At 40.1% G+C, this 12,058-nt stretch overlaps 1 protein-coding gene across 2 annotated transcripts in view; it reads left to right on the top strand.

Annotated features, from left to right (window-relative positions):
• LOC142377082 (retinoic acid receptor gamma-A-like) overlaps positions 1-12,058 on the top strand; it is a 40,422-nt gene that overhangs the window by 17,481 nt on the left and 10,883 nt on the right. The window contains exon 1 of one of the 2 annotated variants that reach the window (XM_075460844.1): positions 4,895-5,462. The exons of the other annotated variant lie outside the window; for it this stretch is intronic. Coding sequence (XP_075316959.1) covers positions 5,318-5,462 — 145 coding nt within the window. The 5' untranslated portion in view covers positions 4,895-5,317. Of the gene's footprint in view, positions 1-4,894; positions 5,463-12,058 lie in introns of those variants that run through there. 2 annotated transcript variants of the gene reach the window in all.

Here is a 12,058-nt window from a genome sequence, read left to right as displayed (position 1 = left end):
CTTGGGGCTAAGAGACTGTCAGGTATGGACGTTTCACTTGTTGCTTAACAGAAAGAAAAGAAGAAATAAGATTTAGAAGAGGGATGGCAAACAATGAACACAATGTAGAATCAAATGTACGATTCACACGTTTGATTTCCTGACTTACAGAGGTTGTGTGGTGGGCAGAATCATATTGTCTTTCTGTAAGTTGAAGGTCAGCGCCTTGATTTAGCAAATAATTGCCCAGCTTTGAGTTTTTGCCTTTCATACATTCACTCTTGCCCCTTAAACTTACAAGTACAATGCAGAGTTTTATTATGAAAATCCTGACATCAAAATTCACAACATGTTTTTTTTTATTTTTTTGCAAATCAATTCACAGAGAATTTTGAAAAAGCGCCCTGCGGATTTACTAACAAATAGAAAATAAGCATTGACTTATTGACACGCTGTGTATAAATGATGGATGCAGCCCCATTGTTTAATTCTAGATTTATCTTTTGTATCCTAGAATAAAACATTTGGAAAGCTTCACAGTCCCCTAAAATCAGACTTTATGAGCAGGCATTGGATGAGGTATAGAGCCACAGACACTGTGTACACCCAATTGGTGACAGCTTTTCAATCACAATCCCCAAAGCACAATGTGTTTAGTCGTCTATCTCACTCTAAATGGAATTTCAGAAAACTTAAACTGAAGTTTGGGACCATTAACTCATCTGGGAAATGTTTGTGGAGGTAATAAATCAAGGAAGGATTTGAGTCATTTATTTTAAGCTTGCATACAAACTGACTTCTATTTGGAGCCACAGGATTTGCCTCCTGCTGGCCATTAGGTAGAATACAGGTTTCTAAGAAGCATTTTATATCTTTTTACATTTTTACACAAGTCTAAGCTTACAAAAAATAACTAGATTGATGAAACACGCAGGGATAAACAAAACAAATATGGTAAAAACAAGTTAGAACTACAAAGTCTTCTTTATCTTTGGGGTATAAAGCAGAGTTATTGTGTTTAACAAAGAAATAAAGATATCTAAGTCGTAAAACCTCTGCAGCCGACAGCACAAATTTGAGTTAATCAAATCTGAACTTAATGCAAATGATCAATCTTTGCTCCAAGATGTCATATTTTTTAGGGAACTCAGATGAGTTGTTACACTGCCTTCCTTTCCAGGGAGATTTCAGGTCTGATGCACTTCTGGCTACACCATCCGCTATGGTGGCCGCATGTTTAGTCAAACCTGTAACCGCACACAAAATTGATGTCTCTGTGTGCTGATCACAGCTTCAATACACTCCTGCATCGCTGCAGTGAGACGAGAACCTCCAAACACAATTAGTTTGTCCACTCTTATTCTTTTCTCTCTGTTTCGAATTCCAAAGCTGTTGTAAAGCTCATTTTAGTATGATAGTAGTCTTTTCTCATACTTCACTAGTTTGCTCATCATGATGTGGGGAAGGAGTTGACCCAAAAATAACCGCACTGTCTCTGTAAGCTTCTCATGGGTGATGATAGTTTGTTGTGACTCAGTACACAGGGGTCTTTCTGTTTTCAGAAGGGAGGACTTGCCTCTTATAAGCTTCAGTGAATCACTGATCTCATTTGTGCAGTGTGAACCAAAGCGCACACAACTACAGTAAAAGTTTTAAGTAGGATATGCAGATCGATTCGGACCAGGTTCTTCTCAGTTAGAGTCCGAGTCTGGACTTTGTTGCCTAATGAGATGTAATTCAAAACATCCCTGGACTTGAAATGAGTGGGTATCCACATCAAAAGCACCCTGCAGTGTATTCTGCCAGTGATTTCTGTCTTGTTTTCATTTGGATTTGGGCAAAAACACACATGCAAGTCTTTTTGGCCGTTTTTTTTTCTGCCAAGAGCTTCCTGGAACTGATGCAAATCATGTGATACAATCTCTGTTTTTCACCAGGGTGGGAAAATATTTCTCTCTTTTTTTATTTGGAAGCAATGATTTTCATCTTCTTTTTATATATATATAACAGCTAAATCAATATTCATGTCACAGCTAAATCACTCAGTGCCCTGCAGTAGTAGAAGCTTCGGTGCAGAGCTATCATGGGAGAAAGAAGTGTGTTTTTGAGCAATGAACACAAAGTCCTTTCGTAATTTCTGTGCTAGTAACATCTTGTTCTTTGTAATGTTTTCGGTGTGTGTGTGTGTGTGTGTGTGTGTGATAGTAACTTGAACCTAAAGGCACAGAGTGAGGCTTGTGTGTTTTTCTTTCTGTCTGTCATCACAGCCACTCTGTTTAAGCACACACATAATTGTCAGTGTGTCTGCACACACACACACACACATTTCCATTGCCACTCTTTATGCTGCACATTCCAACACCCATGAATATCACAAACATCAGTCTCGCGCTCCTTGCCTCACTATATTGGTGTTCTTATTGATGACCGCAGCAAGACTTTGTGCAAATAACTGTGGCTGAGCTGGAGGAACTGCCTGTGCAGAGACAGGCAGAGAAAGAGAAGCCATTGTTCAGTCCTGTGTGTTTGTGTCAGACATGACGACAGGATGAATAGCCGAAGAACCTGATTCTGAATAGTTGTAATGCGACTCGCTCCTCTTACAAGTTGTGAAAGAAGGAGGAAGGGACGAAGCTGGCTGGAGAGTCCCGTGTTTTAAGTTTCAAAGAGTAGCAATTTGCTCTGCTAAAAGAGCGTGGGCTTTGTAAAAGTGAAGGAAAGTGATACAACTATTTTTCTTCAGCGCATTCCCTGTTGCATTTGCGGGCTTCTCTCCTCAAAGCAGCTACACAGGGGGCAGGGTGCTGTGAGTCAGGGAGGCTAATTGTCTCAAGGTGTGGAGAGAGCTCAGCAGGCTGATATTGTGTGGTTCTGCTCCCTGCAGTGCGTCACTGCTGTGTGCTGTGTGTGTGTGTGTGTGTGTGTGTGTGTGTGTGTGTTTGTGTGTGTGTGCGCTGGCTGGCCATGGAAAACACAAGAACAGATAAAAACTCCACTCGCTGAGAACAAGAGGGGAATAACTGAGAGGATACTGGCAAAATAAAAAAATAAAAAAATAATAACAAAAAAACTACTCCAGAAAGGGTGTCCTGTATTATCCCTCCTAATAAGAATAACAATAACAATGGAAAATATTCAATAATAGATTCAGGGTGTTGGGAGGGATATAAACAAAAAGCAGGAGAAAAACAAAGCAAACAGAATGTAGTTACAGACAAAAGGAGTGTATGAAGGAAGGTATGAAGCCACAGGCAGGACAAGTTGGGAAGTCGGTGTGTGTCTGTCTGTGGGAAGGGGGGGTGTTAGGGTCCCAGTGGGGGTTTCTTCCAGAGTTCATCCCTCTTGAACGAGGGAAGGAAAGGGAGGAGAAGAGGAGGGAGGGTGAGTTGGTCTCATATACAAACTATCCAGACTTGGGCCCAGTGTGGTTCGCCTTCAGCAGAGTTGCACTTCAGTCTGACTAAAGTCTCCAATAATCTCTGGGAGGGAAGATAACTGAATCCATTTGTACCAAATTGAAAAAAATTCAATTAAATAGAAACGAATGCCAAGACCAAATGGAAAAATGGAAAAGAGAAGGCTGAGGAGATAAATGAAACTTTGTGCAGTAGTAATGGATGAATTGCTAAGAAATAAAGGAATATGATGTGCAAATTTAAATCAAACGGAAAAATGTGAACTATTCATCGTCTTACCCAGTTAGGGAGAATCAGTAAGAGCCCACAAGGTTGCAGAGTCTTGCTTGATAAAATTCTCAGTCCTGTATTTCATCTATGTTCTATTTTACGTTTTCTTTTCCTTAAAGCTTTATTTTCCACAAATTTGCACCAGTTATGAAGAAAAAATAGAAATGTATTTTTAACCAATTCATTCCAATAAGTTGCCATGGAAACTCTTACCCTTACCAACACTCAATCCTCAATTTATTATCGCCCCAGACATTTTCATCTGCATCTTCATATTAGATGCAGATGTTTGTCTTCTTCCATTTCAAGCACATCGTCACGAAAAAAAACATCATCAGCACAGACACTCGCTTGCAGCGAATCCCTGCCTCTGTTGTCCAGAATTCATACTCCGGACCTAACTGGGTTAAGTCCAGACAAAGTTCGGTTCGGCCGATGCAAACATTCGTCGTCTCACATAGAGCTCCTGCCAATAATGTTTGGAAAATAATTGTGATTTCCCAGTGTGTGTGTGTGTGTGTGTGTGTGTGTGCGCACACTGCGATGCAACTTATTTGAAGAGTAATGTTTCTATTGTCAGTGATTAAGAAAAGAATGGAACCCTTTCTTTGATGTTTTTTTTCCCAAGTATTTCTCAGAAAGTAGATAAACTTATTAGAACTGAACTACTGTCTCAGACCTCTGTTTTACACACAAAATTACAGTTATTTTGAGGTGAAATAATAAATAAAAATGATCAGGTAGCATTTATTATTAGCTCTTTGATTAGATTGCCTTTTTTTTTTTTTTTTACAAACACTTAAGAATAATAAATCGTTGTTGATTTAAAGGGATAATGCATGCTCTGTGCATATGTGTTTCTGTGGCCACTGGCCAAAATGTATTCTCAAAAAAATTGCAAAGGAACTCGCTGAGCAGCCTTTCTCTCACCACCTTTTGCTTCATTAACCAACTCTTTACGGCTGGAGTTGTGATTTTCTTTTTTAGCTCAAGGTGGCCCAGTGGTACCATTTGTGAGAGAGCCTACTTTTTACTCCTCTGCAGTGGAGCAAAGAGAAAGCCAATAAATATGTGCTTTCATTTTCATTATTCTTCATATTTCAAATGAGTGATTTTGAAACTTGGAGAATACAGGGAAGGAGAGGGTCTTTGGTGCATGGCCAATGAGAAATTAGAGACACACCTCCTCGAGCTGTATTTCCCTCCCCTTTCTTCTCCCTTAACCACACCCACTTTGTCAGTGCTGGGAGAGTGGGCAGATAGTTTGCTGTGAGTGTGGTGGAGTGTGAGAGGCCCACCGAGCCAACAAGAGGGGAGCTGAGATCAGTTACAGCAGGCAAAGCAAAGCAGGAAGGCGAGCAAGTGATCTGTTAGCAGAGAGAGATACATTTGGATAGAAGAGAAGAGATAAAGTCAGGCGAAAAATAGCCAGAGCAAGGAGATTTTGTCTATGTAGAGTACTCAGTTTGGGAGAGACAGGCCAGACGACCAGGGGGGCAGTGGCAGGGTAAAGGACAGACAGACAGAGAACACCTGGACCAAGCGGGGCATTAAGTTACTTCACAGGAAGCAGATTTCTGAGGTCCTCTCTCAGCTTGGCTGCAGAACAAAAGCAGAGGACGGTGGCTGCGTTGCAGAGATTTGAGCGGAACATGTTTGACTGTATGGAGGCTCTGGGGCTGGCCCCTCGGCCCCTCTTCGATGTATCCAGGCAAGGCTCCTGCATGCTCAGCAAGGCCACCCCTTACTTCTCCGGGCTGGACCCTTTTGCTTGGGCCGGGACAAGCAGCGTTCAGTGTGAGTACTCCATCCTGTCCATCAGTCTGTAAAACAGCCATTCTGTGTCTGACTGTATGTATATGTGTGTGTGTGTGTGTGTGTGGTTATCTGAGTCCTGGTTTTGTTATCATGGAGCTCTCTCCACAGGAAGAGTCAGATTCCTTTCGATTATATGTACCCATTCTCACCCTGCAGTTTGTTTGTTTATGTGCTTAGTGTGCTTTGTGAGAGTGAGTGAGGGAGTTGGGGAGTGTATTTATACATCATGGCGTTTGTTTTCTTTATGAATGACTTCACATGATTGACAGCTCTTTTAAACAATGCAGGGACTTAACCCGGTGATGTGTCCAGAAAACAGCAACTGCCAATGTCCAAACAGAAACAGCACTGACAGACTGAAGGCAAATGGGCCTTGAAATCACACGCTGGCTGACACACTCAAACACAGAGCGACACTTAGTCCGACACACTCTGTTTACAAAAGATAAATGAGGATATGGACTGAGGGAATCATGCTCAATCTCTTATTTTTCTTTTAGAATGATGCAAATGGAAAAAGTCACATCAAACTTTCATTTTGGCACTACCCTTTAAAGCGATAAATAAATGACTACACGAGAAGCTAGTTTTGTATAGATAAAGTAAGAATCACATGATATGCAAACACTCCCTGTTACCTATCTGTACAAGCTCAACATTCTTCTGATAGCTCCTGAGCAGGAAAGCCACAGATTGCATCAGGTATTAAAATACAGTGTTGTAAGAAATCTAATCAGCACACAGAAACAGTCACACGTACAAACACTGCAGAGATAAATGAGGAAAATCTGCTCTGTCCGGTAAAATAATAAGCAGACCTTTTGTTTTTGTCATGCAGTCTGTTTTCACACTCTTTGATTGCACTTGGCTCTGCGACCCGGAAAATCAAACACTGACTCTGTATGTCTATAGAATCAGACTTACAGAGGTGTATTATTTGTGTGTCACCAGGCTGAGATAAAAAAAAATAACAATAAAAAAAAAATTAAAAAACATCCTCTCCACTTCTCTCCAATAATTTGGGAAGTTCCCGCTGAGTACCTTATGCCTATTTATCTTCAGTAATTATTTAAATACCAGTGCATTAAACACTGTCAAGCTCACAGTGCTCACTAATGATGATGGATGAGCAGTCAGGATGACAAACACCACAGCAGGGCCTGTTTCAACTCGCTGAGGAGCTTTGCCAGATGCCAGCCTGAAAGACAAATGTCCACCAATGCTCATTAATCATGTTTTTCTTTTTCTTTTTTATTTCCTATTTTATATTTTGTAAATATGTGGAATATGGTTTAGCTTCTGGTTTGCAAGTCTAATAGGAGCAAAAGAAAAAGTGTGCTGTGTCTTTCAACATGAGTGAAAGGTTAAAAAGATGCTCTTTGAGTGACTGATGGGGTTTTATGGGTATTGTGATCCTAAATTCCACGTTACCACTAACTGACAGCCGCAGTGGGAAAACAGCGTTACTCTAGCACAGGTATGCCTGTTTATGAAGTCATCAGCATAGTTTTAAACTAAACCCTCTTCAACATGAGGCTCAGGTTCAAAATCTACTGCAAAAAGCTGGACAAAAATCAGTTATTGTTTAAATAATTAGGGGACTGACAGAAAAATAATGGACAAACCTTTTGACTGATTACCACAAAAAAATCTCCCAATCGTCGCCCCTTCTCATCCGGTGTTTTAAAATGAATTTTTTGGGTCAAACATTTTGTTTCCTAATTTTGGATTGTTTGATTAACAGAATATTATCATTAGTTCAGACTTACTTACAAAGCTGACATAACACCATACTCCTTCATAAGACCGTTCTGATTATTTGTTATCTTGCACACTTATTTATTTCAAAATCATTTGAAATCTTTTTCATTTTCATAATATTTTGGAATCATTCTGATTACTATTTTAAAAATTCAAATCATCATCCAATAACCTGTTGATTGATTTATCTCCAAGCTTAAGTAGAAAGTCGACACATGATTATTTGTTGTGGACATTTTCCATTGGACGCTGAGCATCTACATTCCTGAGCATTTTGTCTCTCGGTGTCTGTTTGACGCTCACCGTCTCAACAGTGTGTCTTTGTGGGGGTGTGTGGAGGGGGGGATCATCTTTTCCTGTGTTTTTTATGAGGCAGTTCAGCACCTCTCTGCCTTCCTTTGTTTCGGCGTCAGGAGATATTAAAGGGAGCAGGGACATGCCAAAGTCTGTCCGCTCTCCCTCTTCCAACACTATGTGTGTGTGTGTGTCTGAGTTTATTCTTTGCTCACACATGGGGTCGGCTTACATGCCTTGTGTTGTGTAACCAAGAGCTTTTAATGATTCAATTACAATTAGAAAGGGTCAATTAAGAGATTAAGTGGGGGCAGGGGCAGTTAAAAGAGAGGAAGGCTCAGAGAAGAATGGCAGGATGAAGCTGGAATTTGGGATTCAAGGTGTTTCAGCCCTCGAGGGGAAAAACTCCTCTCCTCTTCATTCAGTGATAATCCTTCTTTTTTTTTCCTTTGGCACCCTCTTTAAAGTTGGCTCTTCAAAGCTGGTCAAACAATAGACCCTTCATATCACCACACAGGAGGAGCACAGCTAACTAGGATCCAAATGGGAGATGCTGTTATAGACTGACACCGATAAAGACAGAACATGTGTGCTTTATTTACAGGATTTGAGAGCTTTTAGTGGATGTTGTATTTCTTGGAGCAGAAGGGATCAGATTATCAGAGCTTGTAAAAGTGTGCCACTATGCCTTTAAATACAGTTTGGTTATGTGTGTCACTGTGAAGTGCAGGCCTCTACTCTTGTCTTCTTAATGCCTCTCCACTGTCACTTTGTTCAGCATCGGTGTTTGTGTGTGAGAGAGAGAAAGAGACGTTGTACTCTGACTGATAACACAACTCAGCCTGTAGCTTACCATGATAGTAAAGACACTGGATTTATTGTTAATTACTTTTTTTTTTAATTATTATTATTTTGATCAAATTACAAATCTCACCAACATCATGTCTTTTTATTCGTATCTTTGTGTCATCTTTCAGAGTACTGCATTTTTGTCTCTCTGGTCACATCAAATAATCAGATAAAAGATAAAAGATGTCATGATGGATTTTTCAGTTAGTTTGCATCATACTGCCATTTCCGTTGACTCTGACTAAACTCGTCTGTTTACAATGCACACATGGCAAGTAGATTAAGAGCAGTTAAACAGTCGATCTGAGTTTTTAAAATTTTTATTCAGTCTAAACCTGTGTGAAAATTGAAGTCGCATTCCCTTGCTGCTGATTAGTGATGGTTCCTGAGTACAAAACCTGCATCTTGTGTGGTTCAACAAGGCCTGTTCCAACTTGTCTGATCGTTGCTTCCAGTCCTGTCTTAACCACATTAACTTTCAGAGTTTGTTCTGAACATCACGTTGGTGTGGTGGATAGCACTGTCGCCTTGCAGCAAGAAGGTTCCGGATTCAAATCTCAGCTGGGTTTTCATATTGTCTTTGTACGTTTTCTCCGGTCCAAAAATGTTAAATTAAGATATATTTCTGGAATGGTCGTGAGTGTGAGCTTACGTGGTTGTTTGCTCTGTCATAGACTGGCAACCTGTCCAGGCTTTACCCCACCTCTTGCCCAGTGGAAGTTGCGATAGGCTCGCACACGTTTTAGTCACTTTCAAAATTAAAGTAAGGAACAAGGTACAACAGTAACAACATTATCAAGCCTGTATTACCCTAATACCCTGACATACTGCATCCACATATTTATTTTCTGACAACAAGATCCAATAAGAAATTATTCAAAATCTTGTAACAATGTTACAATGTTGTCTGATGGTTTTGTGCACTTGGCAGCCTTACAAATACATTTGCATATGCTTAAAGCTACAGAGAGGGTGTGTTTGAGAAGCGGTTGTGAGGATAGACTTTATTTATCAGAAAAAGGGGGAAAAATGATACTGGGTTTATTGGGTGTTGTAAAAAAAAAAAAAAAGGGACAAAAGGGACAGGAGGGACAGGAGGGACAGGAGGGACAAACCTAAATTTAACAACTTGCCCCATAAAATTCAGCCTCCCCCACACTCTCAGGACAAAAATGAACTCTTTGACCATGACAGAGTATGGAATGACTATGACTTTTTTTTTTTGTCTTGCACTATGATCACATTATTGATGAACTGTGAATGTAGAATATACTGTGAATTATCCACTTTTGGCCCAAATTTCTGCCGAGCATGTGTAAGGCGTGTCTCACAGCTGCATGAAGACTTTCTTTTCCAGCCTTTCTGTTTTTGCAAGTGTGCCTGTGTGTGTGTGTGTGTGTGTGTGTGTGTGTGTGTGTGTGCCTTTATACACTGTTGCTTGTGTGTTGTTGTTTTTTTGTTTTTTTTGTGTCCCTGCCTCCTTTTTAAGTGTTTCATGCTGTCTTTTATGGAGCCATCTCCTGGACAGTAGCCTGGTTTTCACAGCCTTTCCTTTAAAAGGCGCTGCCAATGACAGGAAGGGCTCCTCCTCCTGCCAGGGCTGGAAGGCAGGAGAGGACAGAGGGGGGAAGAGGGTTATTAGTGAGGGTCGAGCTCGGGGGAGGGAAGAAGGGGAGGGGGTCTACTGGTATTGAACTTAGAACAGCTGATGAAAGGGATTGTCTCTCAGATCTGCCCCCCCCTCATGGTAATTACTTGCTCAGCATATTTGAAGTTGAAATTCTCCTTCACTGTTTATTCGCTTTATTTGCTTTAATGAAATCTCTGCTCATGTCACAGAATCAGAAACTGTCTAATCACGTTGACATTTTCCTTTGAAATGGCTTTTGTCAAGACTTTTCTGACTGTTTAACGTGACAGTGTTTCCTCCCCGTATCTCCTCACCATGTTTGTGAATGTTGTTGCACTCAAACTCACACGGAAGGCCATCACACACTCTCCAACTGACCCATGCAGCAGCCCACACACACATATATTCGCATGTGCATGCACATTCCACAGTGTGCTGCTGAACATTTTGCGGGGTGAGAAGTCAGGCAAAAGTTGAACTTGACATCCAAACGAATATTTTGAGAACTGAAGGAGGAGGACAAGATGTGAATCTAAATGGCGTTTTGCTTCTTAGGAATTGTATTCATCAAGAAAGTATTAATACAGTCATTTAAGTCAGAATCTTTAGTGTTATATATCCCAAAAACATTAAACGTCATATTTTCCGGCTCTTTCCACTGTGAGGCCGATATCTGGTTCTGTCAGACAATGTGAGCCCCTGCAGATCCTACAGTCCACATGGGTCATACTATTTAGGCTAGTCAGATTCTACAAAAAGAATGATACAACACCTTCAAGATGACTGTAAACAAAGCCGCATGTGTGTCTCTGTGCTGTATGTTCGGTACATCCATGCAGTTACATTTAATCTCCTGAAGCTTGATGGCCCAAGGTGTCACTCGCTGTCTGTTCATTTTCACATACTTGTTAAAGCTGAATGACAGATAAACTCTGTGCTGCTGAAACGTCAGCTTTTTCACGCCAAATTATCAGTGCTGTTGCTCATCCCGGTGCCAAATGGACAGCTGCACAGCTGCTCTGGGAAACAGTTCAACTGTGTGCTAAACGTGTATTGCAGCACACATTAGTTGGAAGCATGTTTCAGTATCGCAAATGAAATAGACGCACTCAAATCAGTCACCACCTGTGCAAAACAGAAGTTTGTTCAAAAGTGCCAAACTTCTACAGTATGCATCTGTTTTTTTAATGATTTGTTGGAGAAATGTATGTGCCCTTGTGAGTTAATGTCAAGTTTACTTCAAGTTCAGCTAAAGTAACATGTCAGCTGTTTTAAAAAATGTACTTTAGATAAGCTATAGACAATAAAGTGTCATCATGATGTTAATTTAAAGTTTACAAGTAAACCATTGAACCTTCTAGTTTACTAAGTGTACTTGAACATGTATGTTTGTAATAAAAAAAAGAAAAAAAAGCAGAAAATGGCCCAGAAGTGTAACTTATCAATTACCTTCACTTGCAGTATAGATGATTGAACAGATGCCGTACAAAAGTAAACATGTTGTGGGCTCAAAGTTTTCTATCCTTATATTTAAAGCATACTTGAATGACACTTTTATTACTTCAATACTTTAAATTAAGTTGTGGACTGTTTTAATGGAAGAAAGTATTGAAATGGCACAGTTGCACGTCTACTTCTGGTTCATTCGTTTAACTTTACTTAATTCATAAAATATACTTTGGTGATCATAAGAATATCTGATGAAATGAAAATGAAATATACTTCATTCTTGTACAGGTGTGCAGACTAAAAACACTGAATATTTTTTAGGCACAAAGACAATGGAGGAAACAATCACAACTAAAACCAACTTTTATTTATTTTCTGATTTAATTTTTTTTCTTAAAGCTGCAGTCTGCAACTCTTTTTCAAGCATAATGCCTGGAACTGTCCGGGGATTCTGAAAGTAGTACATTAAATACCCCAATACAAAAAAAAAAGAGTTCTCTAGGTCCCCTATATGTCCCGCTAGGTCCCTCCAAAGCCAGCAGGTTTGTTTACAAAATTGCAGACCGGACCGGTAAAAGGTAACCAATCAGGT

The sequence above is a fragment of the Odontesthes bonariensis genome, chromosome 3 (genome assembly GCF_027942865.1).
Source record: "Odontesthes bonariensis isolate fOdoBon6 chromosome 3, fOdoBon6.hap1, whole genome shotgun sequence".
Taxonomy (NCBI): domain Eukaryota; kingdom Metazoa; phylum Chordata; class Actinopteri; order Atheriniformes; family Atherinopsidae; genus Odontesthes; species Odontesthes bonariensis.
The sequence above is the reverse complement of the archived record's forward strand: the minus strand, read 5'-3'. Positions and strand labels throughout refer to the sequence as shown.